Here is a 21610-nt window from a genome sequence, read left to right on the forward strand (position 1 = left end):
TGAAAATATCAGCGACAAATAACATCAAAACAAAACTTCCACTTTCCAAAGTCTTTAATGTATACAGTATTTACAAAGGCAAGTTCATTAGTCCAAAGGCACAGTTATATAATTTTGTAACATTATATTTGAACATAATTAGCTTGCATGGCCTCTCTATGACCACAGCATAATTCATGTAAAACAATTTATTCCCATCTGATGTTCAATAATGGAAGACTCCATACATGAAGAAAAAGAAAAAAAATCTATAGTGGAGGTGATAGAGGGGTGGGGGAAATTCTTCATTAATTTGTTGATTTAATAAATTGTTTATTCGTTAACCAGTGCCACCCTCCCCTCCAATCATTTCCCTGCTTAGAGGGCATTGAGTTCCTGGGTCAGCATCTCCTTCTCCCGCTGTAGCTCCACAATGCTCTGCTTGTTCTGCTCCAGACGGTCCTCCAGCCATTGCAGCAACGGACCGCTTACCGCGGACATCTGGCTACACAAGTTCTTAGTGAACACTGATCCATTGTGGATCTTGGTAATCGGGTCCAAGTGGGCCAAGCTGTGGATCTTGCGGTACGTATCCTGTTCCTCCTGGCAAAGAATTCGTGGCAACTCCACGGCCGACTCCAGGCACACTTTACCGATGGCCTCACGTGGGACTACGTGGATCGGGATCTCCACGCGCTCGTAATCGGAACCCTTTTGGACCTGGGCTGACTGGAAGCAGGTGTAGAGGACGCGGCCCGTCTTGGTATTCTTGTCCTCGATGAAGCAGGAGAAGATGAGGCCCACGAAGCCCTGATCCAGCATTTGGTACATAGCCTGAGTCCGCACATCAACGTGGGAAGGCCACACGGTGATGTGCGGATGCGAGTGGTACCAACCGACCACCCGCATCGGCTTGCCCGTCATGTCCGCCAACCTCTCGGCCTCGGTAGAGGCAGCAGACAGCTGTTCCGGGGAGATCTCCACTCGGTCTTTCCTCTTGTCTGAGCGGCGGAGGATGATCACGGAATGAATGTGGACGATGCGGGTGATTTCGATCTCTCCAATACACAAACCCATCACCTCTTCTTTCTCCGTGCTTAAAGCGTGGTTCATACACACCAAAAAGGCGTCCGACTCTAGGTGAACCGCAGTGACGGCCATTCTGTTTCTCCAAACCACTCTTTAAATGGACAGTAACGTTAAAACCAAGTGATATAAGAGGAAATCAGTGTTTACTTCCGTGTTTTGGTGTTTCAGTTAATGTCTTCCGAAAGGGAGCAGCAACAAATTATTCGTTCCGTCCGTTTTTCACATTATACCTCATATGGAGAAAAAAATCTGTTAATTTATCTTAGTATATTTCTTGAAAAATGTTTAATAAATATACATTTATTTAAAATATTAATATCTACTTTTGAAAATAATGTATAATTTTTCAATTTCAAGTTTAATCGTGAAGTCTAACATATTTTTTTTGTTTTCTGTTCAATGTGTAATTCTCATTTGCTTTTTATGTTTGTTTCTTTTCCATTAATATTAGTATGCATGACATAGATATTTTCCAAGCCAATAGCATAAGCTCAAAACTTTGATCGAAACAGAGACATGGATTTTGAGCAGTGTTTCAAACCTAATATACACATAGATCTTTTATTTCCCAATTGGTGGTAGGTTTCTTGCCGGATTTACACAGGATTTCTCCAGTGTTGTGCTCTTGGTGTCAAATATCTGTTGAAAACTGAATGTCCTGTTCATGACGGGTACCACTGATGACTTTACCCCCTCACATTTTCTCTAGCTCTTTTTTTCCAGCCCCTGATATTTCTCCAGTCTCCTGTCTTCCCTTTTCTGGCTTTGTTATCTTCCAGGCACACATTTTTCCATAACCTGGTTTTCCCTCTACATGTCTGCCTTCCCTACTAACCCTAGTCTGCACTGTGTCTAGTGTTCATAAATTTTTAGGTGTGAAAGTGCATTTATGTTTACGTGCCCTGCGCAAGCACATATGAGCTGAAATTAAGTGTGAAATATGGTTCTTTCTGTATTATTGTATAATAGAACATGCCCTGTTGAAGCTGAGCTCCCATCTCCATGGCAACAGGTGGGCAAAGACCATGGCTTGGGATCAGCAAACGAATGACACACACGCATGCACACACTCACAAGGTGAATGCAGGCCAGGGGCAAACAATTGTTAACAATGCAAAGATGTAATGGAAAGCCATTAAGAACGATCTTTTAAGATTTTATCTACTTTAGTGAATGTCAGGTTAAGCATGTAGGGGATGGAATTTGTAATCCAAACACACATTAGTACATTGGATGCACTTAACAAAGTAAAATGAAAATAAAAAGATCAATACATCTATTTTCTGTACCTTTTATCCTCACAAGAGGCGTGGTGTCCAGCTCAATATGGGCAGGAGGCACAGGGACATATAGACAAACAACTTTTAATACTCATCATTATTATATTTTTTTATTACTGTTATAGTAATCTCATGTTTTACACTAGTACAAGTACAAATCTCACAGTTTTGGTGTTAAATTATCAAACATTGTTTTTTTTTCTATTCTATTCTAGATGTATACTTAATTTGATAAGATTTGTGAGTTATTTAATTAAGATATAGTGGTTCTTTATTCTACCGTGGCTAGTAATCAAACAAGTTTCCATGTTTCCGAGGTGGCGAGGTGTCCCTGAAGGCATCAACAACGTCAACCCTCCACCCCGGTTAAAAAGCCGAGCTTCCTCCATGATTCCGAGGTACACTTGTCCAGGTTCACGTCAGTAGATCCGAGCCACTTTCTCCGACTTCTGTGCACTTGGATCGGTCTGTTCACGGAAATCCGTCTCCATTAGCGCCGTGGGGGAGCGATGCGACGTCTTGGAGGAGCAGGAAGAAGAGGAGACGCACTGGTCAGAGAGCTGCAGCCACCTGCGAGGGCGATCTGAGTTTGTTTCTCCAACGTCAAAGGTAAACGAGATCAACATTCTTCCTAATGTGCAGGCAGCGACTCACACGCCCGATACAGCTGTCATGTTGACGGGGGGTTGTTTAGTAGAGCGTTTCCGCGTTAACTTGTATCTCCCAGCATCAGTGGATAGCAAGCGGTGGGCTATGAGTCATAACCCGGCAGGCGCAGAGCTGTCAGGGGCTCAGTTGTGGAGAAAAGGGGCTCTGCAGCCATGTCAAAAATGAGGTTATTATTTATTTAATTTATTTATTTATTTGTATTTTTGTGTGCTGCTCATTTAATGACCCTTGAGAATAACATCGATTCCAAATGTGTGACTTGAGATGCGGTATCCTATTAGGTAGTCTGTCACTATAGTAGACAGCTATTAAAAAGTTGACACTTAAGATTTGTAGTCCTTTATTTAGAGCCAGTGACTATTTTTTTGCTAATTAAAAAACTTGAATAATATCAATTATTATTATATTTCTTTTAAAATCCATATTAACTATTTGAAAGACAAAGCACAAAATAATTGACAGCAAAATAAAAATTAAATTCGGAGCCATTAATTGTTTGTCGGAAACAAAAAGCCTGCAAAATGACAAATGTCATTTGTATCTTTTTGTGTAATATCTCGGATTTTATCAGGGAAAATATCACATCAATCAAAATTCATGTATGACATATCTTTAATTTATTTGCCCATAGTATTCATATTGTTTATGCTTTGGATCTAAAGAATAAATAATTACTGTTAGTCATCATTAGTGAATTTATTGCAATCTAATTTTTATCATAACAAATTTTACTTTAATTTCCTACTCTGGATGTTATGTGCTGCAATGCATCGTGGAATGTAAAACACACTGAATCTCTAAAGTTCAAACCAAGACATTTCTATAAAGTCCATGACATTTGATGGTGACATTTATTCTTCACATTACCGGAACAGTTTCATCTAGATTTTCCCTTCAGATCTTTATCAAACATTGGCACAAACACATTTTTTTCAGTCTAGATCAGTTATGATATGTTGGTCATTTAGAGTACACCACACAGAATTTAGAACAGTAAGATCATCCTTGCTGATATATATATATTAAAAAGTTAAACTATCAAACTACTATTAGTAGTACTTGTTTGAATACCTAAAATATGTAGATCAGTGGTTTTTAACCTTGTTGGAGCTACCGAACCCCACCAGTTTCATGTGCATTCACCAAACCCTACTTTATTCTCAAATAAAATATGATATTTTTCCAATTCAAGATCTATAAATTCCTTGCAGCACTGATTGGCCAAGCAATGTCACGTGATCATCTGCAGCCAGTGATGGTCAAGCGGGGCACGATGAGTCGATGTGTCTTGACTTCCACGGCAGAGGTTCCCGGTCCGAACCCCTGAGACCGACTCACCGAACCCCTAGGTTTCGATCGAACCCAGGTTAAGAACCACTGATGTAGACGTTGCCACCAAATTTTTAGATAACACGTAGCCACGTGGGCGTGCTGGGGCCGCTTTGTGACAGCTCACATCCAAAACGCACGCCCCTCCACCACTATTAATTACTGTAATTACTTGATTCCTCATTCTCCACTGTGTGGGCGTCCCCTGAGATTTTACCAAGAAAGAGTGATTACAAGGTGATTGCTTGCCAATTAATAAAGCCCTTTCTCAAATCTTTTTTTTGTGTTTGCTTGAGATCTCTAGGTGAAGTGTTGCGGTTTCGCTTCTGCAGTGTGTGGCTTCTATGGACTGTAAAAAAACATGTCAATATCGGGATTTAAATTGATACAATGACCAATTAATAGTTCATCATGAATTAAAAAAAAGAAGGAACGTTGGACAAAGAGAATAGTAAATGCATACATGATGGGAGGAATTTAAGGAATGTGAAAATAATAACAGAACAATATTTTTGCTTGTACTCGTTCGATATATACTTTTTTTCCCTCCCCTCTCCTGACACTTTTATTGTCGATTGTAAACCACTGTGATTACAACTTCTTATGGTGGGTCACTCTTCATAAAGTGATGCTGTTTTAATGACTCAGACTATGTTGATCTATAGAACAGTGGCACACAGTTCTCGGAGGATATTCTTCTATAAAAGCTGTTTTTCCTCCAACTTTAAGTAATATATCACTAAATTAGCTAGCCTGAATAATTTGAATTTGGTGGTACACACTATTAAGCACGCTGAGCATTAATATAAATCTTAAAACATACTGTGTATATATTGGACTTACAGAGTCTGCAAAATATACATATAAAGACATTGAATGCTAATGAGCATATGGGCTGACAGCCATGCATCCCATTTACTTCTTGCACAACATCACTCAAAAGCATCCATTGTTTCATTAAAGTCCGAATATATTAGCATGTAATCGGCAAAATGCCATTGGATTCAAACTATTTTTGAAAATAACTAATATCAACCAAAACATTAATACGAATTAACCGATTCTAAAAAAAAAAAAGCGATGCATTCTAGGATAACAAACTATTCAACTAAGAAGCAAATGAAACCCCACCCAAAAAACAAACAAGCAAACATTAACTGCAACAATTGGTATTTTTTCACAGCCTTTCTACACAGTTTAGCATTCATTCACTTAAACGCAAGCCTTGTTGTGCAAGAGGAAATGGCATGTTGAAAAACCACATGTAAATGTAAAAGAAAAGATTCACAAAGATGAGAGAGAACGTGATTAAAGCGTAAAGGAGAAAAGGCTAGTTGCCTGGTGACAGAGACGGAACCACTGAAAGAAGAGAGGGAGGTGATGATGGGATATAAAATGAGAAGGAGGAGAGGTGAAGTTGTTTTACAAGTGCACGGAGTTTCTGGTCACGATGCTTTACTCCTACTCCCTTTAAGGACTATCAAAAGTGGCAGTAAGAATTTTATGTTGTTGTTAATGGCAAACCACAACAAAAAGTTACTCTCAATTTTGGTAAAACGTTTATTTTACAATTATTCATTTTTTTCTCTTCATTTAAATTGGGCAATGTGCTAACTTTTAAAATTTCACTTTATTTCTCAATATTTATCAATACAACAGTGTTTCAGCTTTAGTAAAAGGTACCTTGTATTTTTAGAGCAACCATTTTATATTTTTAACATTTTTACTCGTTCAAGTTCAGTGGCACGCGTGTAGTCTGTTTGTAAAATATCGTTATAGTAATTAGTTATTATTACAGATTAAAAACCAAAATAACAGAAACTAAATGCTCTTATTTATTCATTTATTTATTTCTTAAAGATGCCTCTGTTAATGCAAGTGCTGGGAAAAGACCTTCTGACACTTCCTGTTCACACGCTGCAGTTTAATCATTTACTCTCTGAATTGTGCTCATAATGTCGATACCGCATGAGTAGCAACTTGTAGACAGTGTTTCCCCTAAAAGCGTATTATTATACTTCAATGCCAGTATGCATACATTCAGATTTGAGATTTCAAATTATTGGACTATATCATGTGTTTCAGATAGTCAGATTACATGTATGGCTTGTTACTGGACTTGTTGCTCTGACTATCATAACTGGATAAACAAAACACATACTCACGCACACACATAATAGATGTTTGTTCTTTTTATGCTATGGTCCATAACAGGTCTGTGACAAACAGATAAGGCACCACTGTCTCCTAGAATATTTAATACAAGGCCAATAATTAGCCCATGCTTCCCCCTTTTCGACATCTTTATTGTGCTGTTATTTTTTATTTTATTTTATTTTTCCTCTAAAAGGGACTAGTAGTAAGTATATGGCTTGGGTCAGTGTTGGGAAACTGATTAGAGGTTTAATAAGACTATTTTAAATGAGAAAGCATTTCGCCCACTGCAACTTTTCGACTATAAACCTCTCCCTTCCCAACTTTAAACCCTGTGGTTTATAGTCCAGTGTGTCTTATTGTTTTATAGGCTAATGAGCAGCATGATTTTGGCCGCTAAAATCCCATAATACAATTAAGACTCCCGTGTCCATTACTCTTGTGTGGCTTATGTGGGGAAAAAAGATAATTTGCCTGTAAAATGGTGGGTGTGCCTTATAGTCGGTGTAGTATATAGTCCTCAAATTACAGTACATATATTTTTGAGGAAATAATAGAAAGTAATAAATCCTTAGCCCTCATAAAACTCTTTAATAGTTTTTTTTCCAGTGCAGCATAGGATACTCTCTGCATCAAATTGCTTAATAAACATATACTGTACCTATATTTAAAGAAAAAAAGTACTTAATAAAAAGAAAAGTCCTAAGATCCAGACCATAATGAAATTGAAGGAAATAAACACCTGACGAAAGGCAACTGTTTTCAGGCTCTAAAATAACCAAGAAGCCACTCCAGTGTTGTTATGTCATTTCCTCTTCCAAAACTCCCTCTCTGTTATTCTCACAAACACATGCCGGCTTACTTACCGTCAAGCCACAGGAGGCAGGAGGTTCATACATGTTTTAAACTGGAGCGACAACATAAAGACCTTTGTCCTGTTTATTCATTTAGCGCCTTACATATGCTTTTAATGGAAAAAAATGATTGATAGTTCATGTATGTATCTTTTGTGTTAGTTGAAAGGCATTATTTACAACCGCAAAAGCAGATTTTTTTTTACGTTTACAAGACATTTACACAAAGTAATAATGTAGACCACATGTGTCAAAGTGGCGGCCCGGGGGTCAAATCTGGCCCGCCGCATCATTTTGTGTGGCCCGGGAAAGTAAATCATGAGTGCCGACTTTCTGTATTAGGATCAAATTAAAATGAAGAGTATAGATGTATATGAAATTTCCTGATTTTCACTCTTTTAAATCAATAATTGTAATTTTTTAATCATTTTTTTTCTGTGTTTTTAGTTCAAAAATCATTTTGTAAAATCTAAAAAAATATATATAAAAAAAGCTAAAATAAACATTGAATATTCAGGGCTTTTTATCCAGTTCTTTTAATCCATTTATAAAAAATAAATCTAAATATTATATCTAAAATGGTCCGGCCCACGTGAAATCAAGTTGGCGTTAAAGCTGCCCGCGAACCAACCCGAGTCTGACACCCTTGATGTAGACCTTAAGTGGGTTCATTATATAAACAGACTTCTTAAGTCAAGAATGATTACACTTGTGATATATATTACATCTATCTAAATTAATATGCTGTTTATGACCGTGTCAGTGTAACTCACTAGGCAACTTAATCAGCCTTAGCATTTACTTTTTGTCTTGTTGACATCATTGTGGCCTGTGAAAAACATGATGATCAGCAGGTGAACTACAATGATCTCCTTTGTGCAGGCTAGAATTGACATTGTGTTCTTCGAGTCACATTTTGCCTCAAAACATAAAATATGTTTGTGAGAAGTCATTGTAGTCTTGTGATTCCAACGTTCAGGCTGAGATTTCAACTATACATGTCAGTTTGGCCGGTATAGTTTGCAATAGCTATATTTTAAACACTAACCCGTTTCATATTCTTCTAATAGCGGAGGAAATGTAACTGTCACCGCTAGAAGTTGAGGTTGTTCATGACAGCTGTTTTCTTTCCGCTGATATTATAGGGCACGATATGCAGCTTTGATTGAACATTGTGTCTCCAAGTGAGAAAATATTGAGGAACATCCATTTGTGAAGGATGTGTTCTTCCTATTTCTCAAATTTGTGTCAGTGGCCTTTGTCTAGTTTGCCTGCCCAGAGTACATTGCTCTGTGTAACAAGTCATGCAGAACAAAATTATACAGTGAACTATCCATTTGTACATACATGTCACCTCTATAGGCCATTTTATCCAAATATATAAACCCAGGGTGTGCAGATAATCCTCCCTAGTTTTAATATAATTTTATTTAAATTCTACAATTTAAATATTTCAGATTTAGTTATTGCATATGTATTTTAATATTCAATGTGGTGTAGTGTAGTCTTCCAGATATTTCATTGTGTGTAATCTTTGAAAGTTTGGTGGTTTGGCAATCCTTAAAATTATTTGGCATTGAATCAACAGCTGTTTGCTTCTGAAATCTTGGTCACTTTTTAGCCTTAAAAAAACAGTATTTTGTTGCAAATGTAATATTGCACTTAAGTTAGTTAATAGAGGTACATTAATGACACTATAAGATCTCCAGCAGTGAAGAAAGAGTACTGAAAGATATTTGTGTACTAAACATATTAACAGTGACAACTAGAACGGAGAGGCAATCTGATTAATTTGATAAAATGTTGTATTCCCTCCTGCAATCTCATCTAACTAATTTTGAATTAAATTATATGGAGGAGCCATCTGGACACATTACCACTTTAGTTCGGCTTTAGTTTATTTGTTGCTGTCACTCCTGCAATATGCGAGTACACTTGCGCAACAGATACAAAATGCATTTCCTCCTTGAAGAATTATCTTTTGCAGTCACATTTCAGGTCTATGACACTTCCTGCTTTACTACTCTACCTGCATATCCTGAGGCTGCTTTCTGCTGTACTTGCCTCCAATGAATCGTGTGTGTGTATGTGTGTGTGTGTGTGTGCACGATTAGGACTAACTTACCATAGCCAGGCCCCACCCTCTAATTACACAGCACAGCAGCAGTAGTAGTCAGACAGAAGCAATATGCAATAGCAGAGGAGGACGAGTAGAAGAGAGGAAGGGGAAGAACCAGAGAAGCAGAAATCTTCAGACTAGAATACAGTAGGTAATAACCAGATGGCTAGCCGTATGGTAGGCGTTAAGGGTTAATTTAACACCCTAAAAAAATATTTTTTGAGTTATCCGTTCAAGGCAATACGTTAGAGAAGGATGTTGCTAAAGTTATAATTCCCTAAAATATATTTTTTTGTGTTATGTTAAAAATTGCTATTATTCGCAATAGTTTTTTTTTTAGTTTTAAGGAATTGTAATTGTAATTGTTTGTCCTCTTTTATCTACTTATTTAGTAGGCGGTTTTACTGGTGGTCACTTGCCTTAACCGAGTTTGTCATTCGGCCAGCCACTAAGTCAGCTGATCAGATAACTCGGTGGTGCTGCTTGTGGGGGGTGTGGCTGTTAAAGTTCTTCGTCCTTGTCTGCCTTCAACTGAATGGTAGGCAAACAGTCAGTCGGTGTGTGTAGATGTGAGACGGCTGGTCAGCTGCTCCCTGACGCCTCCTTTTCCCCTCCAGGACCCGGCACAGTTGAATCAGCTGAGGACCCGCTGAGCGGTAAGTCAGGCCTTGAAGCCATGGAGATGAATGCATGTGACAGGCCACTAGATAAACGCAAAGTGATTGTGGTTAAAGAAAAGTTGCAGCCAAGGCATGACACAATTTGATTGTTTGTACAGTGAAATAGGATTTTTGACTGTGCCTTTTGCGTGAAGTGGTGGTCTACGAATACACCCTGTTCTTTGAAAACGATGTACTATATGTCAAATCTGCTCGGAATATTATTTTCAGCCAAGTCTCGGATCATGTGATGACGTAAAGTCAAGAATTTAAAATTGTTGTAATATGACTTTAATGTAAGCAGGGGAACTTGTGCTTTTTCAGAAATAACCTGAGCATCCTTACCTGCTTTTTTAAATCATCAGTTTTCTATCACCCTAAAGAAGCAATTTGAAAATGTTTTAAACTGTAATTTAGCTTAGTGTAATTTCACATAGCAAAAATAAATATTCTTTTGTGGTTGTCTTTTGAAAAGGAATCAGAATCCTCTCTATTGACCTGTAGGTGACAAACACCACAAATTGATTTTTTTCTAATGTCAACTGGAGTTCACTTGTCATTTTATAGTTGTGTAGAATCTCATGCAAAATTAATTCTTCTAAAAGCCATTGTGTTTGTTTGCTTGTTTGGGAGTGTGTAGATTTTAACTTCTCCAAGTGAAGGCAATCTACAGTTTGTATCAAGGCAATTTGGACTATTATTTGTTAGCTTTGGTTGGGTTCATATTTTGCACTTTCTACTTTATTTGGTATTTCCTACATCAGTGATATTTAAATAAGCATGCACTAGACTTGTACAGTATTGTTTATGTGGAGTAATTTGTTATATAATGTTGTTTATACATTGTGTAACTGAATAACCATTGGATTTCACATTATCATGTCACACATGTTGTCACCCTGTTGTTATAATTCTGAGGTTAAAGCGGTTTGGATAAATATCATGACCTTAAAATCGCAATTTCAACTCCTACTTACCGCAACATACACTAATTGATTTTCTAGCTGAAACCACGATTTTCCCTGTGGCAAAGGAGTACTTGCATAACATGTGAAATTTGAAGTTGGAAAAATGTAATTTGGAGCCTGATGAGCCTAGTTGGCCAAGATTTAGTTGACAACGCCAAAACAAGAAACAAGCAGATAAACAATGCAGTCGGGAACTGGCCAAGACACAATAGACCTATTATTGTCGAAATATTTCTCACTAAGCAGAGAGATGATGTCTAGGCTCACATTACTTGCTGGTTGTCGAGGTTGTTATTGCAACTAGTATCAGTCAAGGTCATAAAATCCAGCTCATTACTACTTAACTGAGGTTGCAATAATGTGTGGTTTAAAAACTGAGTCACGTTGTTGCGGAATATTTTTCATCAGATTTGAGCATGCTGTCATTGTCATACAAGGAGAACACAATTTTATATCCAGTGGTAGTGTTACCACAAATGCTTAGTAAATTATTAAACATTTGAGAAGAAAATGATGCATGGCAACATTCTCATTACTTTGATGCCATTGAAATTAGTATGCCATAGGATTTATCATTTATATGTACAAAGAAGTGCAAGAATACCTTTTAAAACAGGTTTGACTGCAGAAGGGAAAACATCTGCAACACATTGTTATTTAGTTTGTAAATGTTAGAAAAGTCAATAGCTGCAGGATTGCTTGGAAGCCCAAGGGTGTTGAGTAATTCCTGCTCGTCTAATATATTCAATTTGTTTCTACCCTCTCATTTTCTCATATTTGACCTACTCTATATAATAGAGCAATTTATTCAAGAGTTTGCCACAGAGAAGGTCATTTGAGATATACCGCTCAACCACCTTTTGTAATACTAACATGGAATCAAGTCATCCAGGTCAAAATATTGACTAAACAAGCCAGTGACCTAAGAGGCACAGTCAAAGGTCAAATGATTTCCGATTTCTTTGACAGGGCTGGCCATACAAGTAAGGAGATTACCTCTTAAGTAAAATTTCAACTTGTAAATGTCAACACATGAAAGGAATACTGTCCTTTATAATTACCGGTTTGCCTGCCAATGGAATCTTAGTTGCCTTCAACAAGAGCCATTTGCACTGATTTGTCTTTCAATTTTGTCGTGTTGAAAACAAATGCTATTTGCATATTTTTCATGTCAATTTATTAGCCTATTTTAGAACATCCACCATTGCATGCACGACTATTTTGGAGTTGCTCTTAATGCACCGCCATCACCAATGCTAACCTTTCACATCCAGCTGCGGTAGTTTTCTGTTTTGTTTGCCAAGTAAACATCCCGCTGTGGGATTAGGAATGCATTGGAGAAGCCGAGTCAGAGTAATAATGCAGTTAATATACGAATAGCTTTGCTTGTTTGCATTGTACTGGACAGTGAACCATGTCATATCTTTTTTAGATACACTATAAATTGGAGCCATCAAATGGTCTTAATAGCATAAGCGTGTAATTGTAAATGGTAATAGTTGAATTCTACTACTAATAATAGTTATAATAAAAGATTATTTTGTCACCACACCAATATAACATTTTAAAATGGATTTAGTCCTGTTTTGATTATTTGCAACATCTGCTGAAACCTACAAAACCTTTCAAATAGGCAGAAATAAAATGGCTCTTTTATTAAAAACAGTATGGACATCTTAAAAAAGCATTTTTGCTCCCTCATGTTGCAGATGACTTAAGCAGAAGAACCCAGCAGGCTCTGTCATCATGAATATCTCAGTGCTTGCTTAAGTGGTTCTGAAACACTCAAAGGTCTCAACGATGTGAGGAAACCCAGGGGAGCTGTTGACAAAATAACTGAGGGGCTGTCTTCATTTTCTTTAGCAGTTATTGATTATTGACTGTAGCAATCAAATGAATGCCTTCAGCAAAGAGCTTCATCAATGTCCTCAAAGAGGCTACAAAACTAAACAGGTGTCCGCTTTGTTTAAGCTGATTTAGACCAGAGGACACATCAGACTAGGTTTCCCTGACAAATGGCAGCTGCCCATCCCATGTCCAAACCTTTAATAATTTCCAGTTTTAAAACATTCACTTGTACATGTTTTCCTATTTAACAACTTACTGGCTAATTACTATATGGTATCATATCAAGGTGGAAAATACAGGGAGTGGTTTCATTCAATCATTTTTCTAATCCTGCTCCTCCTCCCTGTGTGAAAAAGTTTTTACTTTACCTTTAGCTGAAAGTGCAGTGATGAGGGTTGGCGAATGTATCCCTAATAATAAGAATTGGCCACTTCTTTTTCTCACTTGTGTGGAATCTGTATTGCCAAAGTGGAGGGCTTGGCAAATAACAATTGTTATGGTGGTTTTGACATAATTCCCCACAAGGGTTTTTAAATGAGAGTTTTAGACTTCCAGATAGACAATAATATTTGTTGCGGATGTTGTCTGTTGATTTCCTGAATCATTAAAATGTAGCTTTTCATGGAGAATTTTCAAATAAATAAAAATTAACAGCAATATTGCAACTCATGTATTGCTGGGAAAACATGTAAATAATATGTTTAAGCTCGTTTTTTTTCTTTTTCTTCGGGCAACAAAGACTGTTTTTGTTCATAGATCTGCACACTGTCTGCATCGACACTGCTGGTTGTTTCCCATCTCCCCTGTTGTGTTTGATTCTTCATGCATTTTTAATGTCTCTGTGGTGCTTTGTGTTTTTGTTCATCCTTGTTATTGAGATACAAGATTTAACACGCTCTTGAGACTACTTTTTCTACAATGAGTTCAATGCAAAAAATCTGTACAGCGGTATTGCTGATAGTCGGTAAATATTCTACTTCTGGTATAAGGGTGAATGTACAGGAACCACTCTGCAAAGAGATGTAAATGATATGTATTGTCACCTCACTTAAACTCTTCCGCTGTCATAATTCAGCAAAGCATTTTAGCCCGTTCTCACATGCATTCTTGATATCCACCAAGACATGACAACATATAAATAGGCCTCACTGCGCACATTTAATCACGTCTAAACTCCATGGATTTTTATCTCTATTATGAAAGATATATATTTAAAACTAATAAACTGAATGGTCCGCATTCACAAAATGCTCAATTAGTGCTTAATTTAATCAGTTTGATTACCCCTACCCCCTTTTTTTTAAAGTTGTTACTGTTCTTATAAAAGCAAGCACCACATGATAACTGTTAGATTACATAAAAATGAATAATTTATGCAGGTTTTTTCAAAGATATGAAACCATAATCACTGCAGTCATAAAAAACACTAAGATTAATACAATTAAGTGATATTTTAAAATAATTCATCATCCTTTAGAACTTACCCTCCTCTGATCCTTTGTCTAATAGACATAGGAGGGTCTCACATGATTGTCCCTGACATCTTGAAAAGTCAAACTATATGTCTCTATTAATGGTGAGTAAGAAAATGTAGCTGTCTATCTTACCACATAGACATAATGGACAGACCTAATTGGTGTACTTTTCTCTTTCTGTGCTATCAGAGTATGTGTGATTGGGAGCTATTCTGTCAGTTGACCTATGGCATCTCTATAATAAACTATTTTAGCACAGTGAATTGGAGTCGTATGACAGTAGTCTGCTGAAACATTCCACATTTAACCCTGAGCCAATGAACAGTGAAGGGAGAATGATCTCAAAAATACTGCATTCCTTTTCAATCAAACATTTATCTCTTCTAAGGGGATCCGTCCAGACTTTTGGTTGAATGAAAGTGGAACAATATTTAATGATACTGAACTGCACAGGCTTTTCCATTAGTCAAAACATTATCGCCAACTTTGAACATGACTGCTGTAGAAACAGTTGTTTTGAGTAAACAAAATGATGCATTCCAGATGTTGCATAATGGATGGATGGTTAACATGCATCTGTATCAATCTTTTTGTTTCAGGTTTCTATTGGTCATCACTATGACTGATGGGGATTATGACTACCTGATAAAGCTCCTTGCCCTGGGAGACTCTGGTGTGGGGAAGACAACATTCCTGTACCGATACACAGATAACAAATTCAACCCCAAGTTCATCACCACAGTTGGGATTGACTTTAGGGAAAAAAGAGTGGTAAGGATGTTTTTATCATTGGATCTGTCATATTGTTCAAAATTGTCCTGTTCTGCTGCATGGTCACGTAGAATGGTCGATCTGAATCCATAGGGGGTTTATATTTAATGTATGTTTCTTTAAGTCCGGTTATTACTTAATAGAGCCCCTTTAAGGTCTTTTTTTCATGATTTACCAGATGGTGTTAACTGTGAATAGTTTAATTTCTCGTAACTTTTTCGAACCTTTGCACTCGTCGTCACAGGGTTATTGAATTTAATTTCAGTTTATTTTGTGGCAGTAATTTATTTTTGCCTGTTAAGATGATAAAGTTTTTGCTACATCCATTCATTGAGAAAATTGCACTAGGTCAACATGTTACATGAGAAAGATTGTCATGTGGCTGCTCCTAATTTGGAAGTGGGGAATGGTTGCATGGGAATTTGGCTGGTTCCCAGCTGTCTGAAATCTCTGGTTTGACCTGTGGAGAACCTGATGCCTCTTCTGAATGTTTCCCGGGGAGGCATTTTTGATGTTTAGAAAAATGACTGTAAGCCAAAACAAAATTGACTCATACTGTAACTATATCGTTTGCTTTTGTATGCAATTTACTTCTTGACACAAATCTACTTCTACCTGTCGCCTTGAAAATGCAATCACATACAGTATTTCACCTGAGATTTCTTGATAAAAAGTGTGTGAACCAACTCCCAGTTGTGCTAGAGAGATGACTAGGTTTCATTTGTGACAATCAAGGGTGTTCAATGACATTTAAGACTTCCTTCCAACTGATGTAAAAACGCTCGCACTGGTTCAAAGTGCAGTCCATCGTCAATTGTCTCTTTTTGAAATTTTGAATTATCGCTATCTGTTGTGGACACCAACAGGGACAATGTTTTTTGCTTACTTTACCTATCTAAAGTGACACTTTCCCCCAGATGTACACGGCTTCCAGCCCAAATGGAATGACAGCTGGAAAAACCTTCAAGGTTCACCTACAGCTTTGGGACACAGCTGGACAGGAAAGGTAGATGTCTTTTTATTCATTTTATTTATTTCTACTTTTACATTTTAGATGAACGCTTTGATGGCATTCGTATTTTCTTAATTGCATTCCCACAAAATTAAATAAAATGCATTGTTGTTTGTTCACTGTGAAACACAGTTTTAAACATAACAGTTTAAAAATATAAATTACATAATAGTTTTCTGTCAGCTTACAGTTTTAACTTAAATGAATAAACCAGTGATTTTATATATTTTTATCCATGTATTTCTTTGTGGAAAAACTGCAAGCTCCCTCTTTGATACTGGAAAATGGATCTAAAAACGCCAAAGCCTGCCCACTACCAGTAGAGATGACTCATAGTTATATCTAATAATAACTAGATGTGCGTCATGTACTATACATACAGAGAAGTACTCTATATGTGTATGTTTTTTGCATGTTCACCCACATCATACCTGGACCCCTACATGCATACACAGTCTGCTAAAAGGTTTTGATGTGTTGAATTATTTCTTTCTTTCTTTTTTTTATTACTATTATTATTAGAGAAAAGATGACTCAGTATAGGATGACTCAGGCACGTTGAGAAGTTTTTAATTATAGTTTCAAGGGTTTTAAATGAAAAAGGAAAAGGAGAAAAACCAATTACATGGAATTCTATTCGCCTACATACTCTCAGCCTGTCACTCATTGTACGTGTTCTGCATTTCTGTTTGTGTGTGTATAGTGTTTTCATTTACTTCTTACAAGACATTTACATTTACTGCTGGCATATTAGATTTTTTTATGCCTCTTTTCACAGTCAGTATATACCAGACTATAATATATCATTTTCAAATTCTTTTTAGAATCAATTATCCCATGAATTGAATAATCGTGTACTAATTATGGATCTGAATAATGATGATGTCGTAGAGGGTACCTTTCTACTGAGAAAAAAAATTGTGACTCATTGTGGTTTGAAAGCGTTTTAGATATTGGAATAATATATATCTTGCAGCTGCAGCTCCAGGGCAAAAATGATATGTCGACCTATTTTTGTGACCGACTTATTTACTTTTTTCCCCCCAGCATTCATAACACGCATTAGACTCCTTGAATTTTATCACAAGATGGATTTTAATATTATAGTATGCTTATAAAACAAAATATACACTCTGTTGACCTATGTACTGCTCCAACAACATATGTTCATTATTATTACTATCCAAAATGAACTAATTTGTTTTCTTATATCCTTATGCGTAATGTGCATGACAAAGTGATCAGCAATTTAGCAAGTGTAGCAGAGTCAATATTGCTTACAACTGCACTGCCATTAAGGTCTGAATTGAAGTGAAACTTGGAAATACTGCTTTTAGACAGCAGTAAAGTGCCAAGGTTGGATTTATGTAAAACCCTCATTTGGCTTGGTTTCCAGGTTTCGTAGCCTTACTACGGCGTTCTTCCGAGATGCCATGGGATTCCTTCTAATGTTTGATCTCACCAGCCAGCAGAGCTTCCTTAACGTCAGAAACTGGATGAGTATGTTATTCATGTCATCGTTACGTTCAGTAAAAGCTGCATTACCTTTGTGTTAAATGCCAGATATCAACACACAATAGTGGTCTTATTTTACAAAAATGAAAGCTCAATAGGGTGTTCTGCGATGCCTTGCAGGTCAGCTACAGGCCAATGCCTACTGTGAACACCCAGACATAGTGTTGGTTGGAAACAAGGCTGACCTGGCTGACCAGCGTGAGGTTCAAGAAAAACAAGCAAAGGAGCTGGCTGATAAATACGGGTAAAACCAGACTATTTCACTTGATAGGTGCACACCATTCATCTGATTTCGATTGAAATACTCTCGAATTTAGGATAAAAGTCTGCAAATATGCCTGTTTTGTTTTACTTCTACTTCAATGTGGTTAAAAAGATAAGGGTAGATTCAATATTAGTGAAACTGGCTGCAAAAATAAATAAATGAGGTAACTTTTTGATGGCAGGGTCCCGTATTTCGAGACGAGCGCTGCAACTGGGGTGGAGGTAGAAAGGGCTGTCATCACACTGTTGGACCTGGTCATGAAGAGGATGGAACAATGTGTGGAAAAGCCACCTTCAGAGCCTTCTAATGGCACGGGGTCTACAAAGCTCTCGACTGCACAGCCCGACGAGAAGAAATGTGCATGCTAGAGCTCAAGTGCTTATTCTCGAAGTGACCAAGTGTACTCTCTACTCGCCACACTTTTTTTGTCGTTTCACATTTTGCTTGCATGCTTCTTTGGTGTCACCGTGTGTTCTCTCTGACTAAAATTGACCTACTTTCTTTATGTTTTTCATTATTGCTTTTGCCTAAAACCTCAATGGGAGTGGAGCAGGGTTAAGGTACACAAAGTACTGCAGTTGGATCATGCCGGTCTGAATTCCATTTTAGTTGTAAGACACTGTTGAGTCGAGGCCAGGTACGTACTTGTTTTCATTTAACCTCCAGTCTCCTTTTTTCGTCCTTACAGTTAAATGTTCTAATCTTTCCTTCACTTCCCAACAAGGCTGCTTCCTGCTTTAGTTGTCTCAAATGGATTTATTCAAATTCATCACAGAGTCCACTTTAATCCTTTGATGGATTCGTCTGCATCGTATTCTAATGGTTATTTATTTGAAAGTATTTTGCTCTTTTTGTGTCTTACCGACCTTTTTATTGCCAGGCTTTTGGTGTACTGTATAAAAGTCTTGGGCCTCCACCTGTTTCATTGTTGTGAGAAGGTTTTGCTTAAAAAAAAACAAGAACTTCTGAATCTGCCAAAATCAGTATAGTATATTTTTGTGAGGATTAAGACAAAGGTGTGGATACACTTTAGTACAGTCATTTTTATGCATACAGTAGACTACAGTAGAGAGAACTAAATACTTTCATATGGATAGTTTCATACCTATTGATTGAGCTTGTGTTAAATATCTGATCTAATGGTGGCCCAAGACTTATAATATACTCTGCATATTGACATACAGGCAGTTGCATTTGTTATGCTAAATTACATTTATTCTTTTTTAGTGGAAAACAAATACATCTGGAGTTACTGTACATGATTATCACTTGAGTGTGATGAAATGATGCCTTGTCCTTCTGACTTCTAACAAAATATGTTAACTTTTTTTTCTCCATTATACCTAGAATGCAAACTTCATAACAAATAGCTGCAGAGTTTGTTTTTTTACATAGTTATTTTCCAGTCAATCAAACAACGTCTAGAATTTCTCTGTACAAAAATTCTATTTATTTACACTTGAATGGTTTCCATCAGTTAAAATGTATTTCAAAACCTGGGTGACTTTAAACTTATACATTGTTTTGTGCAAGTCAACCATTTAGCCAAAATCACGACACCTCTATCTGCCTTATATTATGGGAAATGTGTGTTGAAGTGTTGATTTGCACAAGAAACAGAAATTACCTTATTGCTACATATGATTTTTTTTTCTCTCCATTGTTGCATTTGAAGGGATCTCAACTTATTATATTGCCCTCCACTCATATCATTACAGAATGAGTTCAATATAAGACATTTTTGTCTTGTGCACAATGGATGTGTTCAAAAGGTTTATGTGACCTTAAGCTTTGGCTTCAATTTATCACCTTTAATCTGCCAATGTGCCAAATGCAAATAAAAAATAACTTGATTTAAAAAAATATTTTCAACTGAAGAACACCTCAGATAAAACTTATACTTTTACGTTTCTTTGTGGGTGTGCCTGCATGTGCGTGCCAACATCTGATGAGCGTGCCATATAAATCTCACACACCGTGGTAGCATCCAAACCCTTCCTTACCAGAAGGAAGTTTGTATAGTTTGAAAAAAATAGCTTTTTTGGTTCTACGTTTGGTTCCTGTTTGATCTTTTATTTGCCCACATGTTGGATTGAGTCAATAAATGTGCTGTTGCATCATGTAAACTTCAGTACCTTTTTTGTCAAGCTATTATTTTTGTGTGTGTAAGAGAGCCTCCCAACATTTAATGGTAATTATTTAATAAAATCAGAAGTGTTTTTTTTTTCTCTCTTGTATAAATGAATGTTATATTATGATCTTAGCTGGAACTTTTCCTAGTTGAATTTTAGACAAATTCTAATCCAAATTTATAAACATTTAAAAATCTTCAATGAACTCAAAGTATATATGTAGTAGTGTAACACTTTAATTAACCCCAAATCAATCATGTATTTTGGATTAAAAAAAGAAAACATCTCATGAAATATGTACTTAAACATGTTTTTGAATGTTAAAATTAAGAGAAATATAACTTTTTTTTCCAACTCTAAAATATTTTTGTGTATTTTCAGCAGTGCTTCAACATACATGGAGAGTTTTGACCAACAATAATGTTAATATTACTTTTTCTGAGCATTTTATATTGAAGTTGATTCTATCTTAGTTGTTTCCAGAAACATTTTCTCCAGTTTTCTTTTCAATCACCAATGTTTCTATTCTATAATTTCCAATAAGTAGTTTCTCATGATTTAATACTTTTAACTCAGGCTTTTGCCTTGCACATCAGCGATACTCCTCCCGACAACTGTATTTTAAAAGAATGATTTACCTTATCCAAGTGTCTATTAATTTCTAATTAGGTTCTTCCCACTTTCTTCAACGCGTCTTCTTGACTGATGTACCTCTTAATGCATGTTTTCCCATACAGATTTAAAAGTTTACAATGTTTAAGGAGTCATTTTGTGCCTGTTACTAACTCTTCTCTCTGTAAAGTGTGAACTGCACATTGTTCTGTTTGCTAGATGAAAAAAATATCTAAGTTTCCTAAGAGCTTTTATTTTTGGAACTCTTTCTGGATATTTCCCAGATGACTGCTGTTTGTAAAGTTTTTGTTCAATGCCTGTGTGTTATTTCTTACTAATTTTTTCTCGTTTTTAGGTTTGTGGCACTGCCAGGCAGCATGTTTGAAACCATTGAGAATGAAATGACCGTGATGCTTTTGGTGTTGCAAATAAAACGGTTAAATTTTGGATGTCTTTCTCATTCATAATTATAACTGATCAATAACCAGAGGTCGACGACTACCATCCAAATAAATCCATTATATATTCTGTGAAGACAATTTCCTATTAAGGATCAATTGCAGAAAGAGATTAAAACCACATCAAACACACGGCTGAAGCATCAACAACAATACTACGTACGTATACTGACACCTAACGGACAGAATATATACTATACATGGTCATTTTTGCAAAAAAAAAAGCCTTACTACATGGTCATTTTTCCAAGAAAAAATCCTTACTATACGTGGTAATTTTTGCAAGAAAAAGCCTCACTATACATGGTCATCACAAATATTCATGGACAAAATATAATAAACATCAGTCTGTTTCAGATACTATTTTAGACCAACAGAGAAGACCTTGCAGGCCCTGATGGTCCACCACTGAGTTATTGTAT

The 21610-nt window shown here is 36.5% G+C and overlaps 2 protein-coding genes across 9 annotated transcripts; one reads left to right on the forward strand and one right to left on the reverse strand.

The window, feature by feature from the left end:
* Positions 1 to 36: 36 nt before the first annotated feature.
* Positions 37 to 1249, reverse strand: brcc3 (BRCA1/BRCA2-containing complex, subunit 3). The gene has a single exon (XM_077622804.1). It carries the CDS (start codon positions 1138 to 1140, stop codon positions 358 to 360), a length of 783 nt encoding a protein of 260 aa, XP_077478930.1. The 5' UTR covers positions 1141 to 1249; the 3' UTR covers positions 37 to 357.
* A 1453-nt stretch (positions 1250 to 2702) lies between these two features.
* Positions 2703 to 21177, forward strand: rab27b (RAB27B, member RAS oncogene family). Of its 8 annotated transcripts, XR_013305533.1 has the most exons (9): positions 7831 to 9620; positions 9866 to 10011; positions 10091 to 10129; positions 15023 to 15194; positions 16112 to 16200; positions 17603 to 17706; positions 17842 to 17965; positions 18168 to 18623; positions 18711 to 21177. XR_013305533.1 is itself a non-coding variant. In XM_077622773.1 (8 exons), exons 4-8 carry the CDS (start codon positions 15042 to 15044, stop codon positions 18352 to 18354), a joined length of 657 nt encoding a protein of 218 aa, XP_077478899.1. In that variant the 5' UTR covers positions 2703 to 2957; positions 9866 to 10011; positions 10091 to 10129; positions 15023 to 15041; the 3' UTR covers positions 18355 to 21177. The 8 variants fall into 8 exon arrangements, 7 of the variants coding, with proteins under 7 accessions (XP_077478899.1, XP_077478902.1, XP_077478903.1 ...); XM_077622773.1 differs by lacking the exon at positions 7831 to 9620 and adding an exon at positions 2703 to 2957 and having other exon boundaries at positions 18168 to 21177; XM_077622776.1 differs by lacking the exon at positions 7831 to 9620 and adding an exon at positions 2703 to 2957 and having other exon boundaries at positions 9919 to 10011; positions 18168 to 21177.
* The last annotated feature ends 433 nt before the right edge of the window (positions 21178 to 21610 follow it).

The sequence above is a fragment of the Stigmatopora argus genome, chromosome 16, assembly GCF_051989625.1.
Source record: "Stigmatopora argus isolate UIUO_Sarg chromosome 16, RoL_Sarg_1.0, whole genome shotgun sequence".
Taxonomy (NCBI): domain Eukaryota; kingdom Metazoa; phylum Chordata; class Actinopteri; order Syngnathiformes; family Syngnathidae; genus Stigmatopora; species Stigmatopora argus.